At 37.6% G+C, this 12446-nt stretch overlaps 1 protein-coding gene across 3 annotated transcripts; it reads left to right on the top strand.

The window, feature by feature from the left end:
• The first annotated feature begins 262 nt into the window (after positions 1–262).
• On the top strand, positions 263–12180 carry LOC122072574 (B3 domain-containing protein Os11g0197600-like). Of its 3 annotated transcripts, none has more exons than XR_006138549.1 (9): positions 263–639; positions 1188–1542; positions 2076–2335; positions 6040–6150; positions 6274–6718; positions 6835–7043; positions 7138–7571; positions 9526–9614; positions 11175–12180. XR_006138549.1 is itself a non-coding variant. In XM_042636932.1 (8 exons), exons 1-8 carry the CDS (start codon positions 550–552, stop codon positions 9530–9532), a joined length of 1911 nt encoding a protein of 636 aa, XP_042492866.1. In that variant the 5' UTR covers positions 263–549; the 3' UTR covers positions 9533–9792. The 3 variants fall into 3 exon arrangements, 1 of the variants encoding a protein (XP_042492866.1); XR_006138548.1 differs by having other exon boundaries at positions 9526–9711; XM_042636932.1 differs by lacking the exon at positions 11175–12180 and having other exon boundaries at positions 9526–9792.
• The last annotated feature ends 266 nt before the right edge of the window (positions 12181–12446 follow it).

Genomic DNA, 12446 nt, shown 5'->3' with positions numbered 1-12446 from the left:
CCCATGAAATATATGCATTAGAGTGCAAATATAGCATTAATAGCATTAACTATTAGCATTTTTCTTTTGGTAGATAATTAACTATTAGCATTAATAATTAATAGTAAAGTTCCAGGAATGGAAAGGCCAGCGTGCGCGCGCCTGATGGATCCAGACATCCAGTCCCAAAAACGGTTAATAGAAGTTAAAAGGGTCCTCGCGCGTGAAATTTTTTTTTCAAAAGAAGGCTCCAAATTACTACAAATACCCACACTTCCTCTATCACCCAGGAAAATCAAGCTTTCAAAATGTACCATTTACTTGTGACAGACCGGATTCCCAGCAGTTTATGATGATTTGATATAACTGCCAACGGAGTAAAGATGGAGGCCGGCAGCTGGAAAGTGGTAGCTGGGGATGAAACTACAGCATCAGTAAAGAGCATTCAGTCTTTCCCTTCCATACTCTTCTTCCCTTTTGTTGCAACTTGCAATAACTCTCTCCCTCACTTTTCTCTAACTCCAATCTCTGCTCTGCAATCTACATGCCCCAAAGCTTGAAAACCCGAAAATGGTGAAGAGGAGGAGCAAGAGTATACATACAGAAGAGAGACATCATTTCTTCAAGATCATGTTTCCGGGCTTTTCCACAAGAAGATTGGTAGTTATTTTCATTTCCATCTTGTGGGTTTTTATTTTTTATTTTTTTCTCTCTTTTCTCTCTGTTGATCCTTGCTGTATTTTGCTAGCAGCTAAACCAGAGGTTTTTGGCTAGTTTTGAGTTATCTGAAATGAATAATGTACAGCCTTTAAGAACCAGAGGTCTTCCACACTTTCCTCCTTAATACATGCTTGCTTTTGTACTAAATGACACAGCAGTGGCTGACCTTAAACCTTTTTTTTTAGATGTATGAAAAATCATATAGGTCATGTTTGTTGGGCCATTTTGTTGATGATCTATGTATATGGTGCTATCCCTGGTTTTGATGTAGCAAGAAAGCTCAGGGGATATGAGATATGATATGGTTTTTTCTGTCTAAAATGTCAATTTGAGTCTTCCCATTAAGCATTCTATTAGCCCCATATAATGGTAGGGCTTTGGATCATGCTCTGCAATGGAGACTTGAGCACTTAGTTGTGAATTTCTTTTGCAGCTTTGATGATATTTTTTTTTGAAAGTTCATTTATTTGATTGTTAACAATTTGCAGCGGATCCCACCAGAATTTGTGGAGCATATTTCAATGGAAGCATACAAATTTGCCACCCTAGAAGATTCCAATGGCAATCACTGGCGAGTTACATTAAACAAAACTACAAGTGGCACATATATAGAGGATGGTTGGAAAGATTTTATAACAGATCAATCCATCTATGATAACAATTTTCTTGTCTTTGGATATGATGGTAATACTTGTTTTGATGTAAATGTTTTTGATGAGAGTGGATGTGAGAGAGATTATGTGTTTAGTACTAAACCAAATCAAGAACCTGACTTCTCCGATGAAGTTAAATCATTTGAGACTTCTACTGATTATGTTCAAAAATCCATTACAGATGATCCAGGTATGAATGTGAAACCCTACTCGCACCTCTAGAATTTCTAGCCGTATCATTCCACTTTAACAGTAAAGGCAACTGTCCCTCATGCATTTGAAAGCATGACCAGATATTTCTATTTTAATCGATTAAAATGTTTAGGAAAAAGTTTTTCTTCACCCATGGTGAATGTTCACTTGCCATTATGATCTCATAATTACTCCCCCTATTGTTCAAAGGTCCAAAATGTCTTAGGCACTACTCCAGGATTCCCATCCAACCACTAAAAGTGGACTATGGGTGAAGGAATACTGATTCGAAATGTTTAAATGATTACCATAACTTCATTAGTTGTTTAAGATATGTGCATTTGGATCCTTGGATCCTTGATGTCACTGGCTGGATCTTCTATGGTCTGGAAATGAAAGTGCTATTGATTCATAATCCACAAGCTTATATTTCTTTTGGATGCTGCTTCATTTTGATAATTACAAACTAGTAAAGAAGTATTTATTTTACTTCTTATAAATGCTTATGTGACATTGGTTTACATGCTACAGGGAAACTCTTTCCAACTTTTAAACCAAAGGGGCTTAAAAAAGCTAAAAAAGAGAATGTTGAGCTGATCCATGAACCACTATCAAAAACTACATGTTCTGCATCAAGAATTTACCGAAAAAAATGTTCCGTGTCAAGAAGGCGGCCTGCAACTGAAGAAGAAAAGGCAAAAGTTCGGAAAGAAGCAGAGTCTTTTACCTCCAAGTTTCCTCATTTCTCGAGGTGTTTAACTGCAGCAAATGTGTACCAAGGATTTGTTCTGGTGAGCTTTTATGCAACTTGTTTGCTTCTTTTTATCTTATGATCAGCATTCTAAATGAACCAAACCTATACATAACTAGCTAAATAATTTCTATGATAAAAAATTAAAAACTTGCTGGTGCATTATCTATCTCCAAACATAGAGAGATGGATGCAGTTGTGAACTGAACCAGGATCTAGAAAGATTGAGTCAAATTAATCTTAAAGGGCATTGTAAAGCACCTGATGATCAGTTAAGCTCATAAAAGGAAATAGTTCAAAAATCTCTCAACTTTGACTCTCTATCTTTGTAGCATTAAACTTACATCCCTTATTTTATCCTTGTAGAGGTAGAGATAGAAATGACACCCAAGCTTATTGTTCCCAAATGGAATGTCTCAGATGGCTAGCTAAAATGGAAAACCCTAGCATCTTTGAATTGTATGTGTAGAAAAAAAATTGAAGTTCACAAAGTTGAATTTGGTATTCACTTTCTAAAGCTACCATGGTAGATGTTGTGGCACCTTGAGAGGGGACGTTAGTTGCATTTCTTGCATATGTTAATGAACTTGTAGAATGCATCCTATAATATTTATAAGATTATAGATTTATTATATGAGTTAAAATATATATATATATATATAATGGCCTCTGAAAGATGCAAAAGCAGGACAGAAATGGCACCTATTCAAAACCTTCCAAGGACAAGCAGATCTCATGCATTGTTATTATGCAAGTTATTCTTTTGTTAACGGGAATATTTAGTTATTAGTATTGACTGTTCTTTTACTAATTTAACATTATTCACACAGCCAATTCCAAATCACTTTGCCAAAAAACATATTCATTTTCAAGGAAAAGCAAAGGTTACCCTTTGGAACAGAAAAGGCCAAGCTTGGAGAGTAAACATACTTCACAGCGGAAAGAGTCGAATGATTACTGTCCTATGTGGAGGTTGGCCGGCATTTGTACATGCTAATAAACTTGAAGAAGCAGATATCTGCATTTTTGAGGTTGTGGGTAATTTGGAAATGCATGTCCATATTTTCCGAGCAGTGAAAGAAAGTTAAACTTGCGACTGAAGAACAAATTTGATCTCTCCTATCAGGATAGGGGATTTTTCTGTTATCTCCTAGCTCCCCATGAAAAGTACGTAGTCACATTAGAAAGTAGATAGAAAGTTGTTGAAATGCTACTTCAGCCTTTTCTTTTTGACATGAAGAAAGACAATGTTTCTCTGGCATGGTTCCATTATATATTTTCAGCACAGGAACTCATAATTTTTTTTGCTCTGTGAACAGAAGGGATCCATATGTGATATACAGTTCAGATTTGATTGAAGTATTCTATCAAAAAGGCTGATGGAATGTATTTAAGTTCCACAATTTGAATTTTAGTCCATGTGCATTGAAGACAGAAGATTATAATCCAACAGTTTTTTCCATGGTTTAAACCTGGAGCTATTTCATCAATCCTATGGAAACATTCCCATCAAACTGTTTAGGGGAATGGAAATCCTAGAACAGAGTTTAGTTCTACCACATCACACTAAAATAATAATTGGGTTAGGGATGGCAACATCTTTTGTTCAGCACTAGTCACTTCCCTACCAAATCTATCTGCAAATTATTACACCAAAATCAATTTATCCCACCTGTGGTATATTAGTGACTTTCTTTTTTTGGCTAACGACGGATATCCAAGCCTTCGGCCTGACTAGTCTTGTGGCCTCACACTGACCCCACAACCATATATTATTGACTATGTTACGTGGATACTAACTTTTGAATGATGTAAATGATAGAATCGACCACTTGAGATAGAAGCCAGGGTCTTCTTCAAGGACTTGAAGCAGGTTTACATTGGAAACCAGTCAATAGAGGCATGGATGGACTCAGAGAAATTGATAAGCCTACTCCCAAGGCCTAGGGATGTTGGTTGGCCTTGGAAATGTTTCAAGTTCTATCGGAGTTAGTTGCTGTAAGGGTGCTTATGACTTTAGGATATTAGTTGGGAGAAAGAACCCTGCCCATATAGCATTCCCTATGCCTAGACACAACTGAGCGTGATAGGAACCAACTGACCCTGCCCATATTAGATATTTTCATGCCCAGTTGTGTTCTTGTAAGGGCCCAGTTGGGCAAAGTTCTTTTCTGTACATCCTCCCTCTTCACTCTCCTCACATTCTTCTCCGTCTCCAGCCGTCCCCTTGCCTCCCTTTCTCCCATCTCACCGGAACCGGTTCTCTCTTCTTGTAGAGACCCCATTGGTGGAAGCAACTATGAAAATAATAGGGAGAGAGAGGACCCTATCCGGGAATGTGGCAGTGCAGACCCAAAATAGAGTGAAATGACTACCCTGCCCCATGAAAGCTGAGAATTCCAATATCAACATATCAGTACAGAATAAGGGTAGAAGGGTAAAAAAATCCAATCTGGACTGATACGGGTCGATCCGGATCGGAATCCATCAAGACCCATCAAGACTCAGAATTATCTCAACATCTGGAATTTCCGTTACACTTCAACGACTGAATCACTCTTCTCTCTCTCTTAACCGCAAAGCAGCACCGCAATGGAGCATTCATTGAGCACCCAAAACTGGGATTTTCCCATTAGAGTCTGCATTCGCAAATCCCAACCCATTCTGAGCTTCTTCTCTTTGTGGGTTTTCTTGAATTTCTTCTTCGTCTTCCGAAATAAATGTAGAATTGGAGGTTTCAGCCTATGGAAACTGAGGGAAAAAACACTTCCGGTAATCCAATGAACTGGTCAACATTTCGACTTTATTATCTCAATTCTCAATCTATTTGGATCGCGAAATGGCAAATCGACGAGGAAAAAAATCAGGCACGAATAACCGAGAGTCACATTTTAAGAATTGAGCTGACATGTTATGAAAGAGGAAGGGTGGAGAAGGAGACGAAATTAGATGGAATACGAGACCATGGATTCCTTCCAAGAAAGAATACTTGCTTTGTAGTTGGTGGGTTTAGTGTCTTTTGCTTTTCACGGTTTCTCTCCATAAAGCAAAGTAACGGGAAGTACTAATCCGACCGTCCGACGGGCAGAAACCATTTCTTCTTCCCAGCGGCGGAAGTGGCGGTTGAGCTTTCAAATCTGAAATTAACTGTTAATTTCCGGTATGTTCTCTCCGATCTGAACCCCAGCAAGCTTGCGAAACTGAGATTTTTTTTTCCACTTCTATAGGACTCAGCAGGTTTTCCCAAATCACTCAAGCTCGGGATCATAGAGCAACTATTCTTGTGGGTTTAGATGCCAAAGACGGGATGTGGGAATTGGGATTCTAGCCCATTTTTACTCTTATAACCTACTGACCACTACTTGGATTTCGTTTTATCAATTTTGGTTATAATAAGATTTTTCTTTAATTAAAGAGGAAAATTTTTCACAACGCCACAATGCACTCTCCCATCAATAAGCATGTACAAGAACATTTAATGTGGAGAGCGTGTCTGTTGATAGTAAAGTGCAGAGATTATACATTCATGTTTACCAACTGGGTAGGTTCTGTATTTACTATTTGAATAGACGTCCATTGGTTTCCAACTTGGTAAGCAAGGCAAGCATTCAATCTTTCTCTGGTTTCTTCTCTGGCTACTGTCAACTCTGAAAGCATTCCATCTTTCTCTAGTTTCTTCTCGGGCTACTGTCAACTCTCATCTCTTATTACTCGTTTTTTTTTTTTTTTCTGTGTTATCTTCAGAATTTTGGGGGCAAAATGGGAGAAACTTGCGACGATGAGCATCTGTACTGGACTCAGTTTCAGGTGAAGCGATTTTGCCAGGTTCTATCCCCTGGTTTCCATCGACAGCTTGTAAGTCCAAATTTTTTTTTTTTTTACCTTTCCCTTTTCCCATCTCTCTATCTCCTTTTCCATGTCTGTATTTTTTGTGTTTGGCATTCAAATGATGACTTCTCTCATTCACCATATTTGCAGAGCATCCCCACTAAGTTTGTTCAGTGTTTGAAGGATGACCTATGTGGAACAGGCTCTCTCTTATGTGGAACTGCCTTTCTTAGAGGTCCTAGCAATAAGACTTGGAAGTTGGAGTTAATGGGGACCCAAGATGGCTTGGTTTTCCAAAATGGATGGTCGGACTTCGTCAGAGACCATTTCTTAGAAGAAGGGAATATCTTATTTTTCATGTACAAAGGAAATTTAAATTTTGATGTGTTTGTGTTCGACCATGAAAGCTTGTGTGAGAAGCCATGTTCCTATTTCATGTGCCATGTTAGTAAGAGAGGATCAATGAACGACCCTTCTGAAGCTCGTGGTGCAACTGTTGGGATTGGGAGACTCATCAGTCGGAGTACTAAACCCGTCTCTCGCAAGCGGAAATTGAAGATTGATGAAGTAGTAGAACTCGATTCTTCTAGTTTCGGTATGTGGGGACTACTTGAAGGGTTTTTCATTTAATTTTTTCATATCATGTTTGGTTTTTTGCATGTAGTGCTAGGTTTCCTGTTCTGATTAGTTTCTTTGTTGCTCCGTTGACAGATTCGTATTCAACTGATGATGCACCGGAACCTCCACTGCCAAGGCCACAGAGTGGGTGTCGTCTTCTTCATGAATCCAGTAGGCGACCTGTAACTGAAGAAGAGAAGCTGAAAGTCAAACAGATGGCCATGGCAGCCTTTGATGCTTCATTGCATACAAGTTTCTTCGTTGTTATGCGACAATCCCATGTTTATAGCTTATTTTACATGGTGGTCTTGACTTTAAAGTTTAAGGCTTTATTCCTCTGGTGTTTACACATTTCTCAATAAGCAATCGTATAGTGATATATATAAATATGTGCAGGCAATCCCTTGCAACTTTGTTAAGAAGCATTTTCCTCGGAGGAACAAAGATGTCACTCTTCGCTGCAATGGAAGTAGATGGAATGTCATGTTTTTACACAGAAACTTGCCAGCTGTTGCTGGAGCATTTACGAGTGGTTGGGCTGATTTTGTTTATGGGAATAACATAGAGGAAGATGATGTGTGTTTGTTTGAGCTTGTGGATGATGGATTTCGAGAGGAGAATGAGCACGCCACAGTCTTCAATGTCCACATCTTCAGAGTGCTAGAGAATATAGCTCCCCTGAGTCGTGTCAGTAATCCTCGTCAGCACAACGGAAGGAGAAGTGGGAGAGGAGAATCATCTTCTGCTAGTATACGAGGGCGAGGGCGAGGGCGAGGGCGAGGGCGAGGGCGGGGGCGAGGGCGAGGGAGTGGTCGATGCAAGAGTTTCTTGTAAGTATAATTTCCTTGATCTTGACCAAAACCGTCTGCAATTCCGATCTCGTACAATTCCGTGAAATACCTTCTTCAGGGGGTGACACGTGTATTGATACCAATGCAATGGTCCAGATCTGATTTAAATGCCTCTTCACTGATTTAATGTTTATTAGTTGTACCAGATCTGGACCATTGTATTGGTATCAATACACGTGTCACTCCCTGAAGGTGGTATTTCACGGAATTGTACGAGATCGGAATTGCAGACGATTTCAACCCTATATTCACTGGTTACAGAATAGGTTTTCAAGTTTGGGATTTTTTTATTGGCATTCCTTTAATGTGTCAAATAATTTGTAGCATTATTTTCTTCCCTTACTGTAACACTCTTCTTCTTTTTGTGGGGGTAAAGTTGTCATTTCACATCTGTCCTAAAAAAGGTATGCAAAACAAATGTAATTATTGACAATGACATTATGCTTAGTACATTTTTAAATTCTTTTGAAAATCCATTTTTACCCTTAAATTAAAGAACTTTTGGTAATAAAACAATGGGCATTCAATAAGAAGAATAACATGATCTAAATATAACTTGAGAGGTTTCATTTAGACAGTCCCGTAAAGTTTGTATAAAAACATAGAAGTTCATGGTAAATGGTTTTAACTAAATATGGGAAGGGATTTATACAGTGGCCTCATATATTAGCATCATATATGCTAGACAGGGAAAGACCCTTTTGATGTGTGTTGGACTGTATAACGGGTGGCCCATGGTACCATTGATGAGAGATTAGACATTTTTTGAGGGGTGTATATTTTAGTCCTAGTGTGCCTTTGCTTTTCCCAACAAAATTTATCATTGAACTGTAAAAAAATTTATGCCTTTTTTTTTTTACCGGAAGAATGTTGAACCCTAAATTGAAACATTTTTGGCAGTCTTATTGCTAAATATATTGTAATACAGTACCTGAAAATTTCAATTGGGTAATCTATTTCAACTTTGGAAATTTCTGATTTGTTTTGATATTATTTCATGCTTTGCTTACTGTGTAATTGTCTCAACCTATTCTTTTGTGCATGGATTCTAGTAGTCCTTAATCTAGTTATATATTTCTTCCCTATAAGTTGTATGCTTTCCTCTATCTATTCTCAGGAAAAGATTTTAAAGGAGAAAAACAATAAATGAGTTAATTAACAAAACAAGCATACTGGAAACTAGTCATACCAATACAAGAACCAGAGCCTCTACAATTTCTTCATAAATAATCTGTTTCAATTGCCTAAAAAAAGTTGTGAGAGGCAAAGGGGGAGGAGAGAGGCAATGGTGATGATATTAAGATTCTTCCATCCAAGATGAAGACTTTGCAACCCTTGTGTTCTAAGGTCTCCATACCCAAACAAATTAGATGACAAAGGGAATATCTGAAACAAGAGAATTGAGAAATCCCTTGGTCCCTTGCTTGATTCCAGCCTCTGTCAAACATAAAATGAATCTTTGGTTGCACCTAATTGCTTGTTTGGCTGAGCTTCTAGGCTTCTACTTCCCGAGTTCTGGGAAGTCAGCTTCTCCAGATGAGAAGCTGCCAGTTAGACTCTTTCTCCCCTGAAGCCTAGATATCCCTTATGTGGCTTCTGCTTCTTGCCCAGGAGTGGGCACGAGAAGCTTGACCAAATATGCCCATAGTTTGGTTACTAAATCCTTAGGTTGGTTCTTCCCATAACGCATTTCAGGCCTTTTCTTTGATTTAAGCTTGGTCTGGCCCTAAATCACCTAACTTCCTAAATCCCCAAATTTGCAGTCCTTATTAGACTTGATTTCAGGTCATGATAATCCTTTCATGTTCTACATGTTGTAACATTATCTTAGTGGGATCCATGGTTGTGATTTTTATACTATATTTTGTTTAAGATCCCCTTTCAGACTCAATAATACTGATAAATTGTGTTTAACATTACTTGTATTTTGCAGCACTTGATTATCCTTCGTTTGGCTGGACTGTCTGTCGGATCAAAACCCACATTTCTCAAACTTGGCTTAGCAAGAATAGACCCCCCCTGGTTCTTCCCAACCTTTTCCTTTATGGCTTTGATTAATAGGATCCTCTAAGACCAGTAATGTTTCAGATTGATACTATGCTTCTGCCCATTTTATATGGTAAGAGAGACATGTTTTTGGTGCAGTTGATGAAACTAGTTATATGGTATATTTTCATTCATGAGATGGTTTTCATGGCCACATATGTGCTAGTATATTTTTCTATTTATTTATTATTTATGTAATCATACAAAGAGTGATCAGCAGCCCTTGAGCTGTAAATGAGGGAGGAATTGACAAGAATGGTAGGGGTCTTGAAGCAACCCAACAGGTGAAAGCACTACAAGAAATAACGGTTTTGGTGGTGGTTTCCTCTGTCGCCAGAAATCCTCTGCTAAATGCGGTACAACTATTGCTTAGCGGCAGTATATATTGTTTGCCCATAAATAAGCCTCCACCAAATGCCTGTGTGCCATGAATACCGGCGATAAAACCATGGTTTTGACGGTTTCTGTAACACATTTAGCAGTGGTAGAATAATCCACCTTTAAGTTATCCTTTTGGTGGCGGATAGTTCCTCTTCTAATTACCAACTTTGTATTTTTCATTTTGCGGTGGGTATTAAAAAAATCTGCTAAATCTGCTAAATGTTCAATGGCAGTGATGGATTTTGTATCACCTCTTAACACTTTTTATGTTGGTACTTTTAGTGATAGTTAATTTACTGCCGAAAAAGAAAAAAAATCTATTTTCCTCAGTTTCCCATATAAAGTTACCTGTAAATCATACAATATATTCATACAGAGAGACTCTGGAGTTTCCATTTCATTTCAAAATAATGACCAAAGCTAGAAATGTGAAGTTGAATGTCATTGTTAACTGCAACCTACTGTTATGAGGGGTCAAAAATACTCTTCCCCAACCCACTCGAATTAGAGGGTCAGATCCTATGGTTGAAGAGGTTCACTCTTTACCGTGGTGGAGAGAAAATTGATCCTTCAAATTTACTGTGACACTATCTTCATTCACGCACCTTATCCTTCATATTTATTATTTGGTGAAAGAAAGTGTTTCTGAATTTAGTCTGGATAATGATCCACGTTATACATGTAAAAATTTCATCAAAAATGAATGCCAACAAAAAGGCTGAAAAATACAAGGAAAAGCTCTAATATGTGACTGTGTTATAGTGTTGATACAGATTATGAAATAAAAGTAAACTTGTTATTCATCCAGTCTCCTGAGTATCAAATCTATGTGTATGAAACGTTTCAAATTGTCATGTCAATCATATTAAGCAATCGATCCATTCTACCAAACAAATATTAATAAAACCATTTTAAAACAATTTTTTTTTAATTGTTAAATTTTATTCAAAATGTTTTACTTTTCATTTAAGTGTCATTTATCCAGTGTTTTCTGGTTCAATTTTCATCCAAATTCAATTATTTTTGTTTATTTTCAATAGAATTTATTATATTGATGTCTATTTCTTCTATCTTTGCTAGTCATAGGGCAAAGAAAAACTATAATGCAAGTCCTCTGATTTCCTCTGTTTTCCCCTGTTTTTTCATGTTTGGCAGGAAGTCTCCCTTCTTGAAGGATACACAGTACACCGTCAAGAAGACATTGGTCTCCATTAATGAATTTTGTTTCCATTTAGGGAATTTGTAATCGAGCTTTCTTTTATGCTAATTGGCTACGAATGTGTTTGTGAGATTGGGTGGCTAAAAGACAGACCCAGTAGCTGATCTTAATTATTTTTTGAGAGGTCTGAAAAATTGTTGTTTCATATTGGTCTAGAAAAATAAGTATCCTTATAAAGGGAGGGTTGGAATCATATAGGTCTTGCTGGTTGGACCCATTATGCTGATGATCTATGTATATAGTGCTAGCTCCAAAAGTAGTGTCATATTGCTCCCAGGATTTGTAGGAAGAAGCTCAGGGGATTGATTAAATATTTCTTCCAACTAGTAGCACTGATTTGGTCTACTAGCTTGGGCTGTCATGTACTGTTTGATTCACTCACTGAATTATCAGTAGTTTAGATCTTCAATCTCCATTAGTGGTGAGATATATAGGAACTATATATGACCTTTGTCTGCCTAAAATCTCAAAAGGAATTTTTTGGGTCTTCCCCAATAACATCCTATCAGCCCCATCTAATGGTAGGGTTTTCGATCATGTTGTGCAAAGGAGTCTTGAGTTCCAAGTTTTGAATTACTTTAGAGAGTTCCATCACTGTCCAATTGAAATCTTGTTTTGTAAGGATGTGTACCTGAACATATCCATCACCTTGTAAAATTCCAGATGTTATAGTGTTGGTTTCTCCCATCTTCACTGGTTAGGACCAGAGAACAGTGACAGTCTCAAGTCAGATACCATGTGATCATAGGGTTTTGTCAATAACTTGCAGCAAATCCTACCAGACTTTGTGGAGCACATATCGACACCCCAGAGGATTCCAATGGTAGTCATTGGCGCGTCAAATTAAGTAAAACTACAGGTTGTATGTATCCAAAGGAAGGTTGGCAAGATTTTGTATAAGATCATTCCATCTATTGAGTATAATTTTCTTGGCTTTGGATATGATGAAAATATGTGTTTTGGCGTTAAAAAGTTTATGAGAGTGCATGCAAGAGAGATTATACATATTTAGTACTAAACCAAATCAAGAACCTGTCTTCTTCAATGGAGCTAACAAGTGTTATGAATCATAAAAGACTCCATTTGATTCTGTTAAAAAGACTAAAGATTTTCCAGATATGAATGTGAAAAAGTACTTTCCCCTCTTGTAGTTGAAGGTTTACTGTGGGTGGTTCTCATTAACCCAAAATTTCTATATCTAGTTTCTC

Source organism: Macadamia integrifolia, chromosome 3 (genome assembly GCF_013358625.1).
Source record: "Macadamia integrifolia cultivar HAES 741 chromosome 3, SCU_Mint_v3, whole genome shotgun sequence".
NCBI lineage: Eukaryota > Viridiplantae > Streptophyta > Magnoliopsida > Proteales > Proteaceae > Macadamia > Macadamia integrifolia.
The sequence above is the reverse complement of the archived record's forward strand: the minus strand, read 5'-3'. Positions and strand labels throughout refer to the sequence as shown.

Coding starts and splice junctions, on each gene's coding strand:
- LOC122072574 (XM_042636932.1), top strand. CDS start 550: ATGGTGAAGAGGAGGAGCAAGAGTATACATACAGAAGAGAGACATCAT. Junction 640..1,187: donor GCTTTTCCACAAGAAGATTG/GTAGTTATTTTC, acceptor AACAATTTGCAG/CGGATCCCACCAGAATTTGT. Junction 6,719..6,834: donor ACTCGATTCTTCTAGTTTCG/GTATGTGGGGAC, acceptor CTCCGTTGACAG/ATTCGTATTCAACTGATGAT.